Source organism: Peromyscus leucopus, chromosome 5, assembly GCF_004664715.2.
Source record: "Peromyscus leucopus breed LL Stock chromosome 5, UCI_PerLeu_2.1, whole genome shotgun sequence".
NCBI classification, from domain to species: domain Eukaryota; kingdom Metazoa; phylum Chordata; class Mammalia; order Rodentia; family Cricetidae; genus Peromyscus; species Peromyscus leucopus.
Window position 1 is genome coordinate 39,633,816 of NC_051067.1, and position 23,810 is coordinate 39,657,625.

Here is a 23,810-nt window from a genome sequence, read left to right on the forward strand (position 1 = left end):
TTACTTTTCAATAGCCTATGAAATAACTTGTTCATTTTTTGCTTTACAGATGAGCAAAGTGAGCTACATAGTTTTTAATCAGTTTACAATACAACTGATTGCTTGCAAACTGGTTATAATTCATAGATCTCAAAAAGTTGGGGGGGCAGACATATACATATAACAAGAACTTAACAGTTAGTTTGCTGAAAGGCTATCATCTATCACTTTTCTTCTAGGCCTGCAGGTACCCAACCAGTTAGGAACACAGGATACGAAGTTGGCATCGGCGTAATGCTTACTATTGTTAACTTGACCAGATCTGGGATCACCTAGGAGACAATTCATGCACACCTGTAAAGGGATCATTTAGATTAGGTTGGCCTCTGGGTATATCTGTGAGGGATTATGCTGGTTAAATTCATTGAGGTAGATTTGGGTTCTGGACTGCACAGAAAGGAGAAAGCTAACTGAGCATGAACATCACAGCTCCCTTCATCCTGGATGTGAGTACACCGTGATTACAGCTTTTGCTCCTGTATTAACTGACATGATGGGCTGTGCCTCCAAGTGTGAGCCAAAATAACCTCTCCCTCGAGTGACTTGTTTTATCACAACAACAGGAAAAAATAACTAAGCTAACATCTTTGCTTTCATTTTATATCTGTCTCCCTTATTAACTTAATACTTTTGGTCAGATTCCCACTCAACTCTGAAGATAAACAAACACATTAAGCAGCCAAGCAGTACTGATGGATAGCTATCTGCTGTGGGATGTTCTGTATGGCAAATGTGTTGCTTTGATTGGTCAATAAATAAAACACTGATTGGCTCATGGCTAGGCAGGAAGTATAGGCGGGACTAACAGAGAGGTAAAAAGAAAGAACAGGAAGGCAGAAGGAGTCACTGCCAGCCACCTCCAGGACAAGCAGCATGTAAAGATGCCGGTAAGCCACGAGCCACGTGGCAAGGTATAGATTTTTGGAAATGGATTAATTTAAGCTATAGAAACAGTTAGCAAGAAGCCTGCCACGGCCATACAGTTTGTAAGCAATATAAGTCTCTGTGTTTACTTGGTTGGGTCTGAGCGGCTGTGGGATTGGCCGGTGACAAAGATTTGTCCTGTCTGTGGGCCAGGCAGGAAAACTCTAGCTACAGCTATCAATCTTCTCTTTTCAAAACTGAAAACACTAAGGCAAGAATAACTAAGGTTGTGTCCTTGAGAGTGCTCAGTGGGTATCGAAACTTGCCTTACAGGCCTAGGGCCGTGACTTACATCTCCAGATCCCACAGATGGGCAGGAGAGAATCAGCTCCGGAAGGTTGTCCTCAGACTTCCACATGAGTGCTCGAGGTGTGCAAATCATGGACAAACACAAAAACACATTTTTTTTTTCATTTTCCGGATTTGCAAGAAGATCATAAGCAGCAAACTGTCCACTGATGCCTCTTCCAAGATCTTCTTCCATCCCCTGGAACAGCCTCTAAACCACTCCAGTCGTTGCCAGAACCCTGAGTCCATTCACCCCTGCAGGCGCGTGAACTTCCCCAGCAGGAGAGCCTCATCAACAGAGCACCCCCATGATGGGACTGAGTGCCTCCTCTAAATGAGATCGCTTACCCCACTGTGGCAGTTTGAATAAGAGTGTCCCCCTCATAGGCACATGTATCTGAATGCTTAGTCCCTAGGAAGTGGCACTATTGGAAAAGATTAAGAGGATTAGGAGGTGTGGCCTTGTTGGAGGAGGTGTGGCCATGTTGGAGGAGGTGTGGCCTTGTTGGAGGAGGTGTGGCCTTGTTGGAGGAAGTGTGTCACTGGAGTTGGACTTTGAGATTTCAAAAGCCAATGCCAAGCCCAATCTCTCTCTCTCTCTCTGCCTGTGGATCAGGATGTAGTTCTCAGCTACTTCTCCAGAGCCTACATACATGCCGCTCATCATGATGACAATGGACTAAACCTCTCAAACTGTAAGCAACCCTCTAGTTGAGTGTTTTCTTTTATAAGAGTTGCCTTGGTCATGGTGTCTCTTCACAGCAATAGAACAGTGACCAGGACATCCATGGTGAAAACAAAAGTTGTTCTCCTAAACACAAGTAGTCATCTGATAGTGGGAATAATAACTTCTGAGTTCCCTCAAAACCAGACTCGCGATAGTGATCAGCGAGACGACAGTAAGGCAAAGACTTGTTTCCTTGCCCATTTCTCCAATATTTAAAGTTAAAGCACATGTCAGAAACTCCATGGCAGGGCTAAGAGTTCTGCCACACATCCCCATATGGCTGCGCCAGATAATGAAATCCCTCTTCTGCCACACTATAACCTTTTTCATATTCTGTGTGGGACAAGAACTATGCCTGGTTTGCCAGAACTCTACCAAATATAGCCCCTGCCTGGCCTAGGACCCCAGCAGTATGTATGCGTTGGAAGCGACGTAAATGAAGACCAAGTGTGCCTGACGAGTGTTCAGAACCCCACAATCCCTGCAGCACTTCAAAGAATGACAGGCTTGAGGCTGAAAAGTCTCTAGAGAAGCCTCGTTTTTTGAGGTTGCTGTTATTTGCATTTCTGCAAGGTCTCTCTCCTCCCTCACAGAGCATATAATAAATAGTAATAAATACAATATTAACAATAAGCAAAAAGTCCTGAGCTCTTCACTCTCTATTTTTGGAATCTCTGCTACATGTCAGGAATGAAATAAGCTGCAGACTGAGCCTGGACTCAGGTCAGGGCCAGATTTTCCGAAGTGGGTGGAAAAAATACAGAGGAGGAGGAGGGGGTGGAATTCGAGGGAATGGGCGTTCCCCTGAGTAAGTGGGTCACAGGGAAAAGGTTGGAGTACAGAAGTTGTCCAGACGGTAAATAATGTGTGTTTTCAGGGGAGGAAGAGTTGAATCTGAGATCTGAGAGAAATCAGGAAGTCCCATCTGAGAGGGAGTTCCCAAAAGTCCCCCAAAATTGATTTTCTATTATCAGTGAACAGATTAAAGACATCTTAGGACATCAGAACCTTGTATTTTACAGGTGTTCTGGGCTGTGACCTCAAAGGGGGTGAGAATTACAAAAGTCTTTGAAATAGGATTATGAGGGAACAGGACTAACTCCTGTACCAACCAAGGTATAGCAGCTGCCAACATCCCTGATCACAACATGTTGCAGTGCTGTGGGATAATGCTTTTGTACACTGGTTTAATAAAACGCTGATTGGCCAGTAGCCAGGCAGGAAGTATAGGTGGGACGGGCAGACTAAAGGAATGCTGGGAAGAGGAAGAGCAGAGTCAGGAGATGCCAGCCTGCCGTCCAGGGAGCATCATGTAATGGCACACAGGTAAAGCCATGGAGCACATGGCAACATCTAGATTAACAGAAGTGGCCTGAGTTTAATTGTAAGAGCTAGTCAGTAGTAAGCCTGAGCTAATGGCTGGGCAGTTTTAATTAATATAAGCCTCTCTGTGTTTGCTTGAGTCTGGGCAGCTGCAGACCAGGTGGGACACAGGAAAAACTTCAACTACATTGTGGAGTTGAGGAAGATGAAGAGTTAGTATATCACCATACCTTTGTCGATGGCAACTAAGTGCAGTTTTCAAAATTACTCCTGATCTGGAAAGAAGCCTTGAGTGAAATTAAGTAGCCACTGCCTGAATTTTGGAATCATTAGGACCAACACCAGCCTTCCAACCTTGCCTCTACCCCCATCTTTTGGCCAGAGGAGCTCATATCCATTACAACCTCAATAGGGCTCATAGTGCACAATCCAGTGGTAGATAGGGCCAAATTCTGTCAGAGCGGAATCAACCTAGAAGCATAGGAAAACCTATGACCCTCATGGTAGGAATGAGACAGTAGGCTCCACTCTTTGCTCTAAGACTATTGAGACAATGGATCTCATGGAATTGGCATAGGCCCAGAGTCTCATGCTGGGAAAGGGAAAAGGTTGAAGCCCGGTGCCAGCCACAGGAGGAATTGGTCTTCCAGGAAGAGATGTTATACGAGCTGACAAGTTGTCAGGCCACCTTGCCAGAGAGACTGGAGCCAAGGAGGGCAGGATCACACCCTGAGCAGGAATGCCTTGCCCTCTGTATATTCAACTTTATGTCAGTATTCCATGGACATGCTGAGTGGAGGGGGGATATCACTGTGCTTGTTTCTAATGTGGTCTCCACAAATCTCCTGCTCCTCTTCCCCCCTCCTCCCCCCTCCTCCTTCCCCTCCTCCTCCCTCTCCTCCTTCTTCTTCTTACTACTACTACTACTTGAATTTTTTGTTTGTTCTTGTTTTTTTTGAGTCAGGGTTTCTCTGTGTAGACCTAGCTGTCCTAGAACTCACTCTATAGACCAGGCTGGCCTCGAACTCAGAGAGATCTGCCTGCCTCTGACTCCGGAGTGCTGGGATCAACAGGGTGTGCTGCCACTGCCTGGTTTACTACTTGTATTTTCAATTGCCAGGATGAGTGATGGCCTCACTTCTTAGGGCTTCCAGAGCCCAGGCTCTGACCCTAATAACTCTGGCCACATCCTGACCAAAATCACAAGAACTTGAAATAAGAACATGAATGACATTTAATTAAACACTAACCAATAGACTAGATTCATATTTCAACTTGGAAAAGGCACCTACGTCCTGATCAGACATTCAAGGTGAGAAAGTAAGTAAGTTACTTTTGTGTCTGCCATTGATGAGAAAAGTGGAAAGTCAGAAGCAAATGCATGTTACAATTTCAATTATGGATCACCTAAGGTAAGCTTCCTGGGACTTGGAACTGAATTTTCCTTTAGGGACCAGGGCATCTGTTCTTGTTTGTAGCTGTTTGATGCTTCTCTTAACTCCTGCGTGAGTATTCCCTGACCACTCTCTGGTCAGTCCATCTGGTTGCAGCAAGGCCTAAGTTCCTGGTTTGAGGCAGCTTCCTTCTCCCTGTATGGCCACATGGTGACCTCGATTGCAATTTTGAAGCAACAAGATAACTGGAAGTTGCTTGAGGTTATGAACCCTCAAAACCCACCTCAATAATGTACTTCCTCCAGCAAGGCTGTACCACCTGCCCGTATAGTACCATCATCAGGGGACCAAGTGTTCAAATACCTGAGACTGTGGGCAGGGAGTGGTTCTCATCCAAACGACCACCACATGATGAGCTTGCAGAATGAAGTCAGAGTTGTACATAAAGGAATGGACACTTTAAGAAGACATTTCTGTAAGAATCTGCTCCAGAAAGTACCTGCCCTACTTAGTGTTTCACAACCATTCTTCTCGGAGTATGGTGTGCTATGGTGCAAAGTTCAGGGATTCTTCAAAGACCTTTTGTTTCTACGATGATAGGCAAGGAAGGCCTAGACTAGAGCCAGAGATGCGATAGCTCATTGGGGATAGAATATATGAATGTTGGGTGAACGTGGTCATCTCAAAGAAAAGCAGGTAGATATACCTGGTTTCCTGGGGAAGGCTATGTAGTTTCCTTACCTTCTATATGGGGTAGGAGTCAGGTGAGCTAAAGTTGGTTGACCAGATGACTCTAGGATTCCTCACCTATGCAGAGGGATAGGAGGAAGGTCCCAGAAACCAACATGCTAGTGAGTGTGGATATACATCAAAAGTGTGTTCCTGATAAACCCTAAACACCATGTGTTTCAGTCCAGAGTCTTTATGCAACCCCACAGAGCTGTATGCACACTGACTTTAGCAGGCATATTTTTTTTCCTTTGAGGAAGTCAGTCTAATCAGTCAGAAGTGATGGTATATGAATGCATTAATGACAAACTCAGAGTCACCAATAATGTACCAGTGTCACATTAAATAAAGACATCAAAGCACTTCCATTAGTGTCATTTAACCAAGAGCAGCCCAGACTGGAATTCTCTCTCTCTTTTTTTTTTCTTTTTTCTTTTTTTCCCTCCAGGCAGGGTTTCTCTGTGTAGCTTTGCGCCTTTCCTGGATCTCACTCTGTAGAGTAGGCAGGCCTCGAACTCACAGAGATCTGCCTGGCTCTGCCTCCCGAGTGCTGGGATTAAAGGCCTGTGCCACCACCGCCCCGCTAGACTGGAACTCTCTATGGCATGCTCTGGGGCTTTCGTCCTTCCTGTATTTTGTGTAAGTCTGAATCTGTGCCTGCCTGAGGGTGGTCTTGTGAATCTGTCCCATGTCCATGTTTTGCTCTAAGGGCTTTGCTCTCTCTTTTATTGAACAGCACGGAAAGCATCACATGGGGGAAGGAATGGGATACGTTATAAAAATCTTTATCAGAGTTTTATCAGCTCCAACTGGTTTCCAAAGGAACTGGGAGCAAACTGGATGGCAAATGTCATTGTTTATTAAGTAATATCTGTGTATTTTATTCAGGATTTATGGTAGATATTCATTTTATAAGACCACTTTCAACCAGCCTATTTTCTGTTTCTAGATAATGATTATTATAATATACATACATAATGTAATGGGACCCCAAACCTTAGTAGGCCCCCCAGACTTTAGCATCGTGGAAATGCCATTCAGGCTGTAAAATTCAGCATATAGACAGTACCACCTGCCAAAACTAAAACGAATGAGAGAATAAGCTACGAGCCACATGGCAAAAATAGATAAGAAATATGTTAATTTAAATGTAAGAGTTAGCTAGTAACAAGCCTGAGCTATTGACTGAGCATTTATAATTAATATTAAGTCTCTGTGTGGTTAATTGGGAGTAAAGTAACATAAAGGAAAAATATCCACACGAAGATAATAATCTTATAATCCTATAAGTTATTGTGTTATCATTAATTTTTTTTTTCTGCTAAGAGACACTGGATTATAGCTGGTAGATTAAACCAACCTATATATTTTAAAAATGTCTTGACTTCAAAATGGAAGTCAAAAGATATGTTACTTTGGGGAAGAGGTTATACTTTTATTTCCACAGGAAATGAGAGGCTGTGAATTCATTCAACATTAAAGATGATCAGGTTTGATCATGGATGATCTCCTGAATCCTGTCTATAGACATAAAGAAATAAACCTAATAAAACTACAAAATACATAACGCATATTTTACCTGCTCAAATATAAAAAAAAATCATCTTTGGCTGACTTGTGTGCAATACACAATCTATACTTGTACTAATAAAGATATGTATGCGCCCCACCTGCAGGGCTACAACGGGTTCTTGACCACCCTAAGGAGGGAATGTAGGGACAGGAGATACAAGGGAAAATACACCAAGTCTAGATTCTGATCAAGGTGCCACTTTATTTCCTTCCACAAGGGTTTATATAGTTCCTGCAGGGTGGGGGGGAGCAAGAAGCTGTTATCTGCATAAGGTGGAGCAAGCTAACAGGATGTTTGTATAGGATGTTTACAGGGTGAGAGGGTCAAGGGCTCTGACTCAATGTCCTGTTGCTAGGCAACCTGACTGTAAGCTGATCTAGTTCCCTGTCTTATCGGGGGGGTCTGTATTTTTCCACTAACTAGAGATTCTACCCTTGTCCCTGACATGTATGTTACCTTTAAAAGTTTATGTATTTTCTGAACAAGGCACCAGACAACAATAAAAATAGATGGCCCAAGTGATCCAACATCAAGAAAAGCTTCAAGGCTGCTAAGATGAGTGAGCCTCATGAATACTACAGCCAAGACTTAACCATTATCCTAAATTTTCTCAGGGTTGAAATGTTACCAGTACCCCCAAACAATAGGCAGTAGTCTAGAGAACAATGTCCACATTCCCAAAATATTGGTTATAAATGTTTGGTATCTTTCAATGGGGGTTAGTTACAAGTTGTTATTGGTAATGGTCAAAAAACAATAAAAACTAAACAAAGGAGATTAGATCTCAGAGATCTTACTCTGAAAATAAAAGGGGGGGTATAGAAATGATAGGATAAAAGGGTAGATTATTGAATGTACTTTAAACACCCCCCAAAAAAAGGACAAAAACAAAAGCAAAAAACTAGTCTTAGATATTTCACATTGGTATGGGTTTTGGTATATTGATAAAAATTTAAAGTTGATTTTGTTATATTGTATGTATATTTCTACTCTTGTTTGGGGTATTGTGTTTATGCAACTCATTTAAAATGTAATGCATAATTAAGAAATATAGATTAATAGTCATCTATAATAGTCAAACTTACAGTCATATTAGGTATGTTTTCAAGGTCATACACAGATATATTTAGATAGACAGATGATTTTCAAACACTTCAAAGGCCAACAGAATATGGCATTCAATATGTTTAATAACCTAAGACTTTTCAAGACAGCAAGACATATCTGCTCCTGGTAGCACCAGTTTACTTCAGAGAAGATAATGGGAATCAAAGAAACTCCAGATGGAGTTTGCCTTCCTTATGGCAAAAACTAGCCATTTGGGCAAAAAACTGCCCTTGCCTGTGTGTGGAGTTTTCTTTTGCTGTGACCACTCCCAAATAATTGTTCAGAATCTTAATATTAATTATAAATACTCGCCCAGTAGCTCAAGCTTATTAATAGTTACTTCTTAAGTTTAAACTATCCCATATTTCCTACCTGTTCTTGGTACCTTTTCTCGGTATGGCATGCCCATCTTGCAGATTCCTCTGACTTGCCCTTCTACATCTCAACATCCTTAGTTTGGTCGCTCTGCCTATATACTTACTGCCTGGCTACTGGCCAATCAGCATTTTATTAAACCAATTCAAGTGATAAATCTTTACAGTGTACAAGAGGATTATTCCATAGCACCCCCTTTTTTTAATTAAAAAAGGTTTTAATTTCAACATAGTAAAATCATACAGAACAAAAACAGTTACTAAGTAAGAATGATGGTTACAATATCCAATCTGTTTGTATTTGGCAAAATTAAAGAAAATACTCTATTATTTAATCTTATCTTTGTGAGTCTAAAGTTTTACATCTAATTTACCTTTTTATCATAACTAATGAAAACTATAATTATAAATATCTAGTCTTCAACTCCATCAAAGATGCCAGAAGGGTGAAATGTTACCAAATGACAGGGACCTCATGCTGCCTGGACAGCCACCCAAAGTTCTTCTGTAACACTGGGGCATCCATCTTTGGCTCATAGGCCTAGTATATCTGATAGACTTTTCTGAGAAGTAGGGAATTTTGAATGACTGTCCTACCTTGTCTTGGCAAATGTTGGCAGTCACCTTTTTTTGCATCCTGCTGGTCCAGTTTGGACAGTATCTGTCATCATTTGAGGCAAGAGCAGTTTTTATATGGCTAGCTTTTGCCATAAAGAAAACAAACTCCTGTAGCTGAAATTTTTCCTGTGTCCCACCTGGTACTCAGATGCTCAGACCCAAGTAAACACACAGAGGCTTACATTAATTAAAACTGCTCAGCCATTAACTCAGGCCGACCATTGACTAGCTCTTACACTTAAACTTAGCACAGTTCTGTTAATCTATATGTTGCCACATGCTCTGTGGCTTTACCTGTGTGCCATTACATGCTGCTCCCTGGACAGTGGGCTGGCATCTCCTGACTCAGCCTTCTTCTTCCCAGAATTCTCCTTGTCTGCTAATCCCACCTATACTTCCTGCCTGGCTATTGGCCTATCAGCATTTTATTAAACCAGTGTACAAAAGCATTATCCCACAGCAAACTCCATGTGGAGTTTCTTTGATACCCATTATCTTCTTTGAAGTACATTGGTGCTGCCAGAAGCAGACATGTCTCACTATCATGAAAAGCCTTAGGTTATTAAACATATTAAATGCCATATTCTGTAGGTCTTTAAAGTGTTTGAGGACCATCTATCTATCTAAATATATCTGTGTACAACCTTGAACTAACATGAGTATAAGTTTGACTATTATAGATTGTAGATGTAACCAACCATCTTATTAAATAAGAAACACAGAACCAATGCAAAGAAGAAAGCCAAGAGGTCAGAGCTAAGCACTAAGACCTTACCCTTCCTCCTGCGGTGGTCCTACCTCTCTGAAAGAGAGCTACTTCCTGTGTTAAAGTCTTTATAAAGACTTTCCGTTCTGCCCTCTCATTGGTTGTAAACCAAACCACATGACCCCCTCATCACTGCCTGTCTGTACAGACCTCCAGGTCTTCTGTGGTTGGTGTTGAGATTAAAGGCATGTGTCTCTAATGCTGGCTGTATCCCTGAACACACAGAGATCTACCTAGCTCTGCCTCCCAAGTGCTGGGATTAAAGGCATGCACCACCACCGCCCAGCTTTCCTATGGCTTGCTAATAGCTCTGACCCCCAGACAACTTTATTTATTAACATACAAATAACATTTTAGTACAAAATAAAATATCACCATAATAGATAACTAACTGTTAATCTGTATTTTTAATTATACATTGCATTTTAAATGAACCGTATAAACACAATAACACAAATAAGAGTAGAAACATATAGTATAACAAAATTAACTTTAAATTTTTATTGATATACAAAATTCCATACCAATGTAAAATATTTTGAGATTAATAGCTGTTTTTTAGATAAAAGTAGATTCAATAATCTGCCCTTTTATCCTATCATTTCTTTATTACCCCTTTTCTTTTTAGAATGAGATCCCTGAATCTGATCTCTTTTATTCATCTTTCTTCCTGATCATTACCAACAATAACTTGTAACCAATCTCCTTTAAATATTAATAGGTACCTGTAACCCATATTTTGGAAGTGTGGGCATAGTTCTCTAAACTACTTTCTGCTAATTGGAGCACTGGTAATAATTGGGGACCCTGAGAAAATATAGGATTATGGTCAAGTCCTGATTGGAGTATTCTGTGAGGCTGGATCATTTCAGTCAGCAGCCTTGAAGTTGTTCTAGATGCAGAATTTTGAGGAGATGGTAATAGAGACATCGAAATGCCAGATCACCTAGACCACCTGTTTTTATTGGTGTCTGGTCTCCTTGCTCTGAAAACACATAAACTTTTAAAGGTAGCATACATATCTGCATTAATACAAGTACAGTCTGTGTATTTCACATAAGTCAGCCAAAGATAATTTTTTGTTTTATGTTTGAGCAGATAAAATATGTATCATGTGTCTTGGAGTTTTACTAAGCTTATTTCTTTATGTTTGTAGTCACATTTTTCAGGGCCTTCCTCAGTCAAACCTGATTTTCCTTAACCCAGAATGAATCCATAGACTCTCAGTTCCTGTGGAAACAAATGCACAATCTCTCCACTAAAGCAACACACTTTTCACTTAAATTTTAAAGTCAAGATATTTTAAAAATATATAGATTGGGTGAATCTAGCAGTTTTCATAATCAAGTGTCTCTTAACAGTCAAAAAATTTGAAGACAACACAATAACATACAGGATCCAGACTCTCTGTGTATTTCCCCTTTTTACATGTAATAGAGTAATATTTTTATTACTCTATTCCTTTTTTAAGGAATTTCTCTACCATTTTTCTTTTTTCTCCTAAGCCTACGTTTATTTTTAAAACACAATGCTTCCCATTTAGAGCCCTCCCCCCATCTGGATCTTTCTTTACTGCTTATTTGTAACCTTTTCTGTCTGTGTGTACAAAAACCCCAAACCCATCATGCAGCATGCTGGTAGAGCTTGCTCTGGCAGCTCAAACCCACAGGCAGTGCCTGAGAGATGCCTCTCTGTGCCGATGCCTGTGTGAGAGGCTGCAGGAACCTGCCATGCAGCTTAGCCCAAGGTACACTGTCAGCTGCTAGGAGTACATCTGTGTGCTGCAGTCAGCATGAGAGACAGGAGACTAGGAAGCTGTGTTCGTCTCTGTTTCTGTGCATTTAGAACCTTTTTCAAAGCTTTCTCAGGCTTTATGTGGACTGGACCCTGGATAGCATTTTGTGGGTGTAGTTTTCCTATCCTTTGCCACTCTGAAATAAACACATTGAGGCTTAATATTAATTATAAATGCTCAGTCAATCACTCAGGCTTGTTGCTAGCTAACTCTTACATTTAAATTAATCCGTATTTCTTATCTATGCTTTGCGATTAAGCTAAGTAGCTTTTCTCAGTACAGCACGCCCATCTTGCTTCCCTCTGTGTCTCCTTGCGACTCTCCTGACTCCACCGTTCCTCTTCCCAGCATCCTTAGTATGGTCGCCTTATCTATACTTCTTGCCTGGCTGCCAGCCAATCAGCATTTTATTAAACCGATTTCAGTGACAGATTTTTCTTTTTTGTGGCGCTGTTTTGTTTGTTTTTTTGAATTGCTGTAACTAGTAGGGTTGGTTCTATTGTTTACATATATCTCAGAGTACTGCAGTGGTAACAGAGGTGAGATGATCTCTATGTTCTGGATTTCAGAGCAATGTGACAGATCTTTATGTTGTGTACAAGAGGATCATTCCACAGCACTTGCCTCAGTTGCTGACAGTATGCTGTCCAAATTGGACCAGTAGGACACAAAAGAAAGCAACTGCCAACGTTTGCCAACATGAGGTAGGACAGTCCTTCAAAATTCTCTGCTTCTCAGAAAAGTCTGTCAGATATACTAGACCTATAGGCCAAAAATGGATGCCCCGGTGTTACAGAAGAACTTTGGGTGACTGTCCAGGCGGCGAGCTGTCCTTGTCATTAGGCAACATTTCTTGTTTCTGGGTTCTTTGATGGAGTTGACTAATTTTCCTTTGTTATAGTAAAAGATAAATTAGGTATAAAACTTTATACCAAATTTTGCCAAATACAAATGGACTAGAGATTGTTACTGTAATTCTTACTTGATAGGAGTTTTTTTGTCTATGTATTTCTGGTATAATTTTAATGTTAATATTAAAACCTTCTCTTTTAATTAGACAAAGAGGGGGAAATGTGGAATATCCCTTTACACTATGTGAATACATGTCACTGTGATTGGTTTAATAAAGAAGCTGAGTGTCCAAAAGCTGAACAGGATAAGGTTTGATAGGAGAGCCAAACTGAGAATGCTGGGAGGAAGAAGGGTGGAATTGGGAGTCAGGGGCCAGATGCAGAGGAAGCAGGATGTGGACAAAATGAGGTAGCAAGCCATGAGCCATGTGGCAAAGCATAGATAAGAAATATGGGTTAATTTAAATGTAAGAGTTAGCTAATAACAAGCCTGAGCTATTGGCTGAGCACTTATAATTAATATTCAGCTTCTGTGTGGTTACTTGGGAGCGGCTTGTGAGACAGAAAATTCTGCTTACAGAGTTTGATCTCTGGGACACACATAATGGAAGAAGAGAACTGAAGCCAGCAAGTTGTCCTTTGATTTCCACAAGTGTGCCCAAATGCCCACATACATAACTCACATACAATAAATAAACACACAAATACATATGAATTTAAAAAACTTTTGTTCATCTCTATTTTACACTATGGGTTTTGACATTTCAGATTATGCAACAGGTAGGTTTTTGTAACTTTGTCTCATTTCCCTCCTTTCCTCCTGCTGGTGTATATTTGTGGGTGTATATTTGTGGGTTGGGAAGTTAGAGCATTTAGTACATACATGAGTAGAGAGTGGGATGTTAGGTATATGTGTATCCATGAAGGAAGTTAATGTAAATACTTCTATGTGTGGAGACAGGCTGGGAGTATTCACAGGACCTCCAGTGGTTATTTCTCAGAGGATTTTAACAGGTAACTGATAACAAGTATTTTTCCCACGGGATATATGTCTGTTGCCGATGTAACCTTGCCAGAACTTGTTTGTTTCCTTGAGGTACTAAGGTGCTGTAGGATCTTAAGAACAAAATGCACAAACATTTACAGCAGCTAGATAGATGTCCATCACAGCATCACAAGGGATGCAAATCCTCGCCGTAATAAAAATTCAGACAAGCTAGAAAGTAATTTTACAGGACACAGTGACACGTTCTGAGGGCTAGGAATCTCCCTGGGCTTTTTTGTTGTTGTTGTTGTTACAATATTATTTGTTAGAAATAATATTGAGAAACACCCTTTGATGATACAAGCAACAAATAAACCAGACCCACCCCACCCCACCCCACCCCCCAAAAACTGAGTAAGGATCTGAAAGGACATTTCCCCAAAGATTTCCAAATTGGCAATAAACAGGTAAAATGATGTTCTGTATCACTGGTTATCAAGGAAAGGAAAACGCAGGTCCTGAGGTGCCATTTCCTACACAGTGGGTTAGATTATAAAGATGGAGAGTCAGGGATGTACTGTAATCAGAGCTCTTAGACTCTGCTGGTGAGAAGGAGAAATGAGGTCTACAGCTGCTGGAAACCAGCCCAGCGGTTCGTTAAAAGGTCTGTAATAGTTACTACGCAACCTCTGCTCTCTGTACATATGTAAGAGCAATGAGATCTTAAGGGAACGTTAAAATATATTCCGATGTTCATGACAGTGTCATTCCCAAAGTGGAAAATGGAAACACCTCATCAGTGCACAAGCTGAGGAGTGCATAAAATGTGGAGTGATGAATTCTTACTAGAGAATAAGATCAATCAGGACAAGCATGTATGATAACATTAGGCTAAACCATGGAAGTCTCTCTCTTCTGTCTTTCTGTCTCTTTCTCTCTTACACACACACACACACACACACACACACACACACACACAGACAACAGCTATGGAAGTGCAGATTCTGTTTGTAGGGCGTGTCAGAATCAAAGGAAAGAGATGAGTGATTGTTCAGCTGGGGGAGGGGCAGAGAGTATGTAGGAATTTGAGAGGTGATAGCTAAAATTGACTTATAAAATCTAAATATTCTAAAATTGATTGGTAATGGCTGCTAACTTCATCAAATATACCAAAACCCACTGACTTCTACATATTAGACACATGAATCACATTACAATAAGTATGATTTTTTTTTAATTTTCTGATGAAGGAGGAGTCGGAGGAGGCGGCGGCGGCAGCAGAGGAGAACCAAACCCTAGGTACCCATTTTCTCAACCCTTTTTTCAACTATCCACATTCAGTTAAGAGCTCTTCATTTCCTAATTTGATTTTCTTCTCTAATTGCCGAAATTGGCTTCCTAGAAAGGTACCACTTGCTAAATTTGTTAGGTCCTTTAAGGCTTTGAATAAATATGCATTAAAATTATTAACATGATTGAAACGCCTAAGCCGGAATTTATATATTGAGTGTGGAAATGTTGAGTATACAGATCTCACATTTGTGAAATAAGTTTTCTCAACAACATTCACAGTGATTTACGGGGTGGGGGTTGGGGACCTGCCGATGGGGCTGCTGGGCCACTGAGTGTTTCACAAGCAAGCACCGTTAGCTTCAGGATAAGAGTCCAAGTTCTGGATACTCTCTTTTGCTTTTTAATTTCAGCTTTTTTTTTTTTTTTTTTTTTTTTTAAACAGTCACTCTGCAGCCCAAGCTGGGCTGTAATTCACTATGTAGTCCAGGCTGGACTTGAACTCACGGCAATCCCTCTGCCTCAGCCTCGTGAATGCTGGGGTCACAGACTTGAACCACTGAGATTTAGGACTTGTTTCTTTCCACCAATGGCCCGGAAAGGGATTTCGCTTGCCAGGAAGTTTTGTCTGAGAGGTTCCGAGCCTCAGCAATGGCTCCAGGGTGACTTCTGGGAGCCTCCACGTTTCCAGATCCTAGTGAAGACAGGCGTACCAGGCTGGGGACATGGGCCTGTCAGCTGGGCTCCCTGTGCTACTGCTGCTGCTGTGGTCCTTGGCCCCGCAGGCTCGGTCGCTGCGTGAGTGCGGGAGGGGAAAGTGGGGGTGTTTCGAAAGCCAAAACGAAAGTGGCTTTCCTGGCGTCCGGAGCTTGTCACTTCAGAGTGCCAACGCCTCCCTCCGCGGTCCCCCTTCCAGCTGTTCACATGCAGCCCCCCCCCAGGGGACATCTGCCACACAGCTACCTGTCCAGGGCACATTCCTCGCCTGCTCTGGCTGGGTGTCACCAGTCTAAGCCATGGTGTGAGGAGCCACGTTGATGTAGCTGAGCTGGGGTCTCAGTCTCAGATCTCTGTTAAGTTGCATTTATTGTTAGCTGTGCTGTCCTACCTCCCCTACTCACCCAGGATCTGAAATTTCTCACTAAGAGCCACGGAAGTCGCCCTTTGGCATTTTCTCTTCGGGGTCCGGGAGAGACTGCCCTGTGAGCGCCAGAGGTGCTGGGTTGCACCCCACTGTATTACTTTTTGGTGAGAAGAGGTGAAGGTCACTTGGAGCGGGAGGCACGGACATTTCCTCTCTCTTGGAAATTGTGCTTTCATCTAGAAACGTTGTTTTTATTACAAATGGGTGTAATAGTGTAAACAAAGATTTTAGGGAAGAAGCCGGGACTCTGGCAGCCCTTGCTGTTGGCAACAATGTGCCAATTAAGAAGTCCAGTAATGACGAAACAGATCTATTCAATGTGGCTATATTGGGGAGATCAGGTGGCCCAGAGCATGAGTCCATCTTCAGGGTCCTTACATGACATTTAGGTTTAAACAGAAAGCAAAATATCCCTGTAGACAGCCTTGGATCCTGCAATAAGTTGTTTCTTGTTAGGTGCTACCTAACAATTTCTCCTGCCTCAGTGTGCTGCCTTGACCTCAGATAATTACCCTCGCGCAGGTGGGGTGGGGTGGGGTGGGGACTCCTGTCCTGAGGCTTTGATATTCCTGTAATCCAAGGAAATGTCAGGTTTGAGACAATGTTATTTATCTTTGTGCCTTAAGCCTTGGAAGCAGGTAAGGAAGGTTAAGAGAGTCCAGGAGGAGTCTGAAGACACAGGAAGCAGGCTGAGTGCCAGGCTTCCCCACCCTTCCCCTCACTGTGGGTGAGAGGTAAATGCCCTTTGCCAGAGTTCCCTTCTGGACACCTGCTTCCCGACCCCGGTTCTCCACCTCCCTAACGCTGCGACCCTTGAATACAGTTCCTTAGGTTGTGGTGACCCAAACCATAAAATTATTTTCATTGCTGCTTCATAACTGTAATTTTGCTACTGCTGTGAGTCAGCACGTAATATCAGATGTGGAGAAAATCTGATATCAGACCCCTGCGGAAGGATCCTTAGTCCCCAAGGGGTCTCCACCCACAGATTGAGAACCATTGTTCTAGAGGCCCTTGTTCAGCTGGGTTTTGTTGACTTGCAAATTAACAACGGATTAACAGGTTTTTTCTAAAGAATGCCAAAGTGCTGCTTAATACACTTAAATAACATGTGGATCTGTGATCCTTTTCGACTACTTATGCGCTGGGAAGCAGCAGTTATTGCTAGTTAACTGGCTCTCAGCTTAGGTCTTTCCTCAGGTTGAAAAAAAAAAAACATAATCTTAAATCTGATCTTGCTTTATTTCCAGAACCCCCGCCCCCAGGGGTGGGGGTTTGTCTCCCCATGTAGCTCAGGGTGGCCTGGAACTCACCTATGCACACCTGGCCTCAAACCTGAGACAGTCCTCCCGCCTCAGTCTCCGGAGTATTAGGATTAGAAGTGTGAGTGAGCCACCAACTCCAGGCCAACAAGCATTTGTGAAGTGCCGACCCCATGCCCGGTGCCATTCTACGCACTAAGGTTACACACCTGGGCAACCCTCTTCTGGACCTGAGGGAAACTTGGGAAAGCCCAGTGGTGAGAGCTCCTGTCAGCCCCCTTTCCGGGAACCCCTTCCGTTTGCTGACCGGTGTCCTGAGTTCTCTGTCAGCAGCATTTCTCAGCCAACAGCTACACAGGAAAATGTTCAGAGAGGGAAGTAGAGAAAATCCACCACCTCCAACCCCTTAGGGCTTTCAACTTAACAAATTGAGCAGCAACTCCTTAGCTTGGCCCCCACAGCTGGAGAAACCCAAAGGCTTTCCGGAGTCTGGGTTTCAAGGTAACCCATCTCCTCAAGTAGGGAGCATCAAGAAGATGGGCAGAGTAAGAGCACAAGGCCCGAGCAGACAGGGTTGTCCTAGGAAGAAGACTGTCACTCCGCAGGGAGGGCTCACTCACCTGAGAGTGGGATGACCCAGGGCTGTGGAATCTAACTCCAGATCCCACTTGCCGCCCATTCTGAATGCCTGCTGACTTCCCCAGGGTCACATTCTCTGTACTACCTCTTCATGGGTACCTCACAGCCAGACCTTGGGCTGCCTTTGTTTGAGGCTATGGGCTACGTGGACGACCAACTCTTCGTGTCCTACAATCATGAGAGTCGCCGTGCTGAGCCCCGGGCCCCATGGATCTTGGGTCAGACCTCAAGCCAGCTGTGGCTGCAGCTGAGTCAGAGCCTGAAAGGGTGGGATCACATGTTCATTGTGGACTTCTGGAATATCATGGACAACTATAACCACAGTAAGGGTATGTGGAGCGGGGAGTCACCCCCATATAGCGGTCAGAGCACAGCACTATTTTGCTCTCTTGGGGATACGCCTTGAAGTAGACAACTGTGGGTGTGAGATCCTGGGAAGGGGGCGGCACACCGCAGAGGGAGATGGTTGTCTGCCCACATCATTCAATACTTGGGGCCAGTGGAGACAAAACCTACTTCTTTGTTTTCAGTCACTAAACTGGGAGTGGTGCCCGAGTCCCACATCCTGCAGGTGATCCTGGGCTGTGAGGTGCATGGAGACAACAGTACCAGCGGCTTCTGGAAGTATGGGTATGATGGGCGAGACTACCTTGAATTCTGCCCCAAGACACTGGACTGGAGAGCAGCAGAGCCAGGGGCTTGGGCCACCAAGGTGGAGTGGGACGAGCACAAGGTCCGGGCCAGGCAGAACAAGGCCTACCTGGAGAGGGACTGTCCCGAGCAGCTGAGACAACTCCTGGAGCTGGGGAGAGGGCTTCTGAGGCAGCCAGGTATGAGGAACCCTACTCAGGTCCCACACCCTTGAGTGGGAGTGGAGGGGAATCCAAGGTACCAGGTCAAGGTTTCAGTCACTCCCAAGTTTTGAGAAAGTACTTTCTCAGTCCTAAGATTTCCATTTTACTCATTTCATTTTTTTTTTCTTCTTTAGACAAGATCTCACTCTGTAGCCCAGACTGACTAACTCAATATGTAACCTAGGTTGGGCTCAACCTCTGAGAAATCCCCCTGCCTCAGCTTTCCATGTTCTAGGATTACAATCATAAACCACACCTGGCTAATGCCATTGTGGCTTTTTGTTGTTGTTTATCTGTTTGTTTGTGGTGGTGGTGGTTCTTTATATGGTCTCTGGCACTGTAGCCTAGGCTGGCCTAGAGCTCACTGTGTAGGCCAGACTAGTCACAGACACAGCAATTTTCCTGCCTCAGCTTCCCAAATCCTTGGTTTCACAGAGTGAGCCACCATTTGGATAGAGGTCTCCCTTCATACTGAGGTGTGTAACACAGGTAGGAACTACAAAAACTTTCATCATGCATTGGCTTAAAAAGGAAGCATCATATTCTTCCTCTGATGTAGCCACGAATCCTGTGTCTGTTTATTATGTCTTTTTAAAATTTTATTTATTTTTTTATAATATATGCAATGATGTTTTGCCATGGGTGTCGGGTTCCCTGGAACTGGAGCTACAGACAGTTGTGAGTTGCCATGTGGGTGTTGGGAATTGAACCCAGGTCCTTTGGAAGAACAGTTAGTGTTCTTAACCACTGAGCCATCTCTCCAGCCCCTTATTATGTTCTTTAAGAATACAGGAATGTCAGTTATCAGATGAAAATACCAAATAAGGCAACCCATCTGAGCAGCAGAATCCCTTAGGTGATGAAGATTATTTCTCAGAACTACAGCAGTCTTGCTAATGGCTCCCAGCTTACTAAGGCCTTTTCCTACAAGAATGCTTAGTAGGCTGAACCAGATGAACCGAGAGTTCAAGTCAAATGTGCGTCACAGAAAGGGAAATGTCGCCTGCCTGCTCAGAGGGCCTGGGCGGCAGATGTTAAACAGGGCAGCAGGCTGAAGTGACTGTTCTCCGTGTGGCACTTCATTAGCACCAAATTCTGAAGTCATTTTCAGGACACCAAGTGGCATCTCCGGCAGCTTGTTTTTTTTTTTTTTTCTGAGAAGAGTGTGCTCTTCCTACCCACAAAGGAAAGTGAAAACTTCAGTCCTCCTGCCCAGGGTAAAGCAGGCCCTCTCCTTCCTCTTTTCCCTCAAGTGCCTCCTTTGGTGAAGGTGACTCATCACTGGGCCTCTGCAGGGAGCTCTCTACGGTGCCAGGCTCTGAACTTCTTCCCCCGGAACATCACGATGAGGTGGCTGAAGGACAACCAGCCACTGGATGCCAAGGAGGTCAACCCTAAGGATGTGCTGCCTAGTGGAGACGGGACCTATCAGGGCCAGGTGACCTTGGCAGTGGCCCCTGGCGATGAGACAAGGTTCGCCTGCCAAGTGGAGCACCCAGGCTTGGATCAGCCCCTCACAGTCCCCTGGGGTAAGGATGGGGATGCGGGCAGAGACCTCTATTGTACAGGTGATCACTTGGCTTGGGAAGGTCTGCTCCGGGCTGGGATGTGGCAGTCATGGGCTTGAATTTGTGTTTGCCGGTTTAGAACCCCTGCCGCCGTCTCGGGCCATGATTATCGGAGCCAGCAGCGGGGTCACTGTTTGTGCCGTCTTCTTTGTGGGGATTTTATTCCTGATCTTAAGGAAAAGGAAGGCTTCAGGTGAGTAGGCACATGGAGGAAGTGCCATGGTACTTCTTCCTCCAGGACACGTACTCCTGCAGAAAAGAAGACTTCTCTAGGAAGCCCTCTCCAAGTTCTTTGCTTTGAGAGTACCAGGATGTCTCTGGGAGATTTGGGGGAGGGCAGGGGGCTTTGTTTTTCCCAGATTAGAAGTTCCTTGTAGATGTAACCGTCTTATTAAAATAGAAACACAGAGCCAACTGCAGAGTTGAAAGCCCAAGAGGTCAGAGAAATAGCTAAGAGCTAAAAACCCTTTCTTACCCTTCACTGACACTGCTGTCCTTCCTCTCCACAAGAGACCTACTTCCTGTATGTCTGTCTTTTTATTGGCTTTCTGTTTTGCCTTCTCATTGATTGTAAACCCAACCACATGACCTCCTCCTCACTGCCTGTCTGTACAGACCTCCAGGTCTTCTATGGTTGGTATTGAGATTAAAGGCGTGTGTCTCCATGCTGGCTGTATCCTTGAACACACAGAGATCCGCCTAGCTCTGCCTCCCAAGAGCTGGGATTAAAGGTGTGCAACACCACCGCCACCCAGCTTCTGCTATGGCTTGCTATTAGCTCTGACCCCCAGGCAACTTTATTTATTAACATTCAATCACATTTAAGTACAAATAAAATATCACCATAGTTCCTCATTCAGGAAATACCTTCTAGGCACTCATTATTTTGCAGGTGTTATTTAAGGTAGAGTCAGGGAGTTGAGGTTGAGAAAGCCACTGGACGAGTCTCAGAACCTAAATCTAGTGTGGAATGGAATTTATGACAAGTAAGTTCAGCTAAAGAAGACCCCTGAGAATGAAATGACTTGGGATGTCACTGGAAGAAATGTTCAAGTTACATCCAGAAAGACTATGGAAAACAGGTGTGGTAGTTTGTGACCCTAAGTTCAGCAAAAGGATTGCCAGGAGTTGACGAGTTGCTTGCATTGTGAGACTCTCTTAGAATGCACACACACACACACACACACACACACACACACACACACACACACGTAGAACAACTATGCTGAGTAAGAGAGTGGATTATTGGACCTTGTCCCTGACTGGTGTGTACCTCATTCACAAATTGCCCCCACCCCCACCCCCACCCCCGGCTCATGATGACTGGAGAGCTGGCGAAGTCACAAAAGCAAAGGGGAACAATGTCTGTGTTTGTGAAAGGGTTGTGAGGGGTGAGTGAGGCGACAAGGAAAGCAGTTAGACAGCTACTGAACAGTTCATGTGGCGAGAGAACCGTTTCTGACACCCAGTGGAGTCCCTGGACAAGCATGACCAGAGGTGGAGGAGGTAGAAGGGGCCAGGATAAGATGATGCCTGGCCAGTGATGCCTCTCCCTGGGTCTCTTGTCTTCCCAGAAGAAACCATGGGTGACTACATCTTAGCCGAGTGTGGATGACCTTCAGCCTGCAGACCCATGGAGGGGAACAGACTCAGCCAAAGACTTGGAGGAAACACTCTTGCTCCATTCCAGGACAGAGTTGAACCTAATACACAGAAACCGCCGGAGGGACTCGGCCCTTAGCTTTCCGTTTGCTTTGTTAAAATGTTTCCTCCAGTCAAGTCTTTGAGTTCCAGAACAACTCAGACTGCGCCAGATGCAACCTCTCCCTCCAGAACTGGTGTCATGAATCTCCAGCTGCTTCTAGAGGCATCCTTCATTTCCTCCATGCATCAAGACTCCATATGTCTACTTCTTAAAAAGGCTCTCTGAATTTGGGGAATACAGGATTTATTTCACATTGGAAGAAGCTATGAATCTTCATCCTGGGATGCACACACATACTTGTGCCAGAAGTTTGCACACATGTCCGAGAATCCAGGAACCATCCATCTGAGCCTCTCCATCTCTTATCTAGTGACTACACCGTCACCAAGCTCTGACTTCTCTGACACTGGAGAGTTACATGGGTCATCAACACAACTGAAGGCTACACACGGTACAACCTGAGGGGGCACCCTCTGAGAAAGAGAGATGTCTGTGTGCATAATGATGGCTGTGTTCATATTTACAAAGGTGGTGAATGGATTTTCAAAGATTAATACCATGTGCATTTGTGACATTATGCCTGTGAACAACCCTCTCTTCTTGTCCTGATCACAGAAATTATGAATGATTATTATAATAAAGTATGGCTTGCACTTGTGAAGAAGTGCTCAATATCATACTCTGCTCTGATCACTTGCTAAACACAAACCACGGCTTGGAAGTCCTAATGTTTTTGTGAAGTGAAAATGATTAGTTGCACCAACATCCTCTTTCTTTAGTTGCAGAAAGTGAAGAATACAGTATCTCACAGTTCTCCAGACAGACAGACAGACAGACAGCTGGGAGAGTGTCATTCTTGCTCTTTGTTGCAGCCTGAGTTTGACCCACATGATGAGAAATGGCTGCCAACATTCTCCAACCCTCAGCTACCAGGACTCCTTTCAATCTCCTGTTCCTCTGGCATCTGTCTTTTAGTTCACTTAAAAAGTTTAGCTGACCTGTCTGGTGTCCTTAAAGCTGATGCCTCTGGAGTCAGTACCTTCAGGTAACTGTCATGGCAGCCAATAATAATCTGCCAGTCTGTTTCATCCTAAGGAATTAAAATGGGAGCTGGCAGGTGGCCTGGAGAATGCTGGGAGTTGACGGGGTCCCACTGCTCATTCCTAGCTGTGCACATTAAAACAAAAAATGTCATCTAACCAGACAACTTAGTGCTAGACTGCAGAAAAGACCAAGCCTGTGTGTGTATCTTGTTTGTGTAAGTACATGTATCTGTCTTCATTTGTGTGTTCATATACGTGCACTGGTGTAAGTACACGTGTGTGGGCACATGTCTCCATGCAGGTGGCATGGTTCACTTTCCCCAATGCACATGTTTGCATGCTATATGACTCTGCTATAAATTCCATCTTAAAGACCAAAGGTCTCAGACCAACATTTGAGCTGGGACCGCAAGTCTTTTTTTCTTTCTGTTTTGGCCCTTATTTTCTGTTTGTGAAAGTTAGGTAGAAAAAAAAACAGTAAAATTCGAATTCATTGTTGAAAGTAGATAAACTTTGAGCTATTGTTTCCTTGGTGAGTATCAAACTCTACGAGCAGCTGGTATATTGTCTCGCTATCACTCCCATCAAAATGTGTGCAACTAATAAACACGTGATTTGATAAATATGCCATTATATTTTATACTACACAGCTTTACTAATATTCTTGTTCACCTTATGAATGTAGTGAACTCATCATTTTAAGGACATTTATATTGATTCTAAGTTTTTTTTGCTTTAGTTAGGTTTAATTTTTTTTTTTAAATTGGACACCACATAGTCTAGGATAGCATCAAATTCCCCAGGGACTCAGG

At 43.5% G+C, this 23,810-nt stretch overlaps 1 protein-coding gene across 1 annotated transcript; it reads left to right on the forward strand.

Moving 5' to 3' along the window:
- Positions 1-15,316: 15,316 nt before the first annotated feature.
- On the forward strand, positions 15,317-23,473 carry Hfe (homeostatic iron regulator). The gene is made up of 6 exons (XM_028879850.2): positions 15,317-15,581; positions 17,894-18,157; positions 18,359-18,658; positions 19,936-20,211; positions 20,330-20,443; positions 21,825-23,473. Exons 1-6 carry the CDS (start codon positions 15,509-15,511, stop codon positions 21,863-21,865), a joined length of 1,068 nt encoding a protein of 355 aa, XP_028735683.1. The 5' UTR covers positions 15,317-15,508; the 3' UTR covers positions 21,866-23,473.
- Positions 23,474-23,810: the final 337 nt, after the last annotated feature.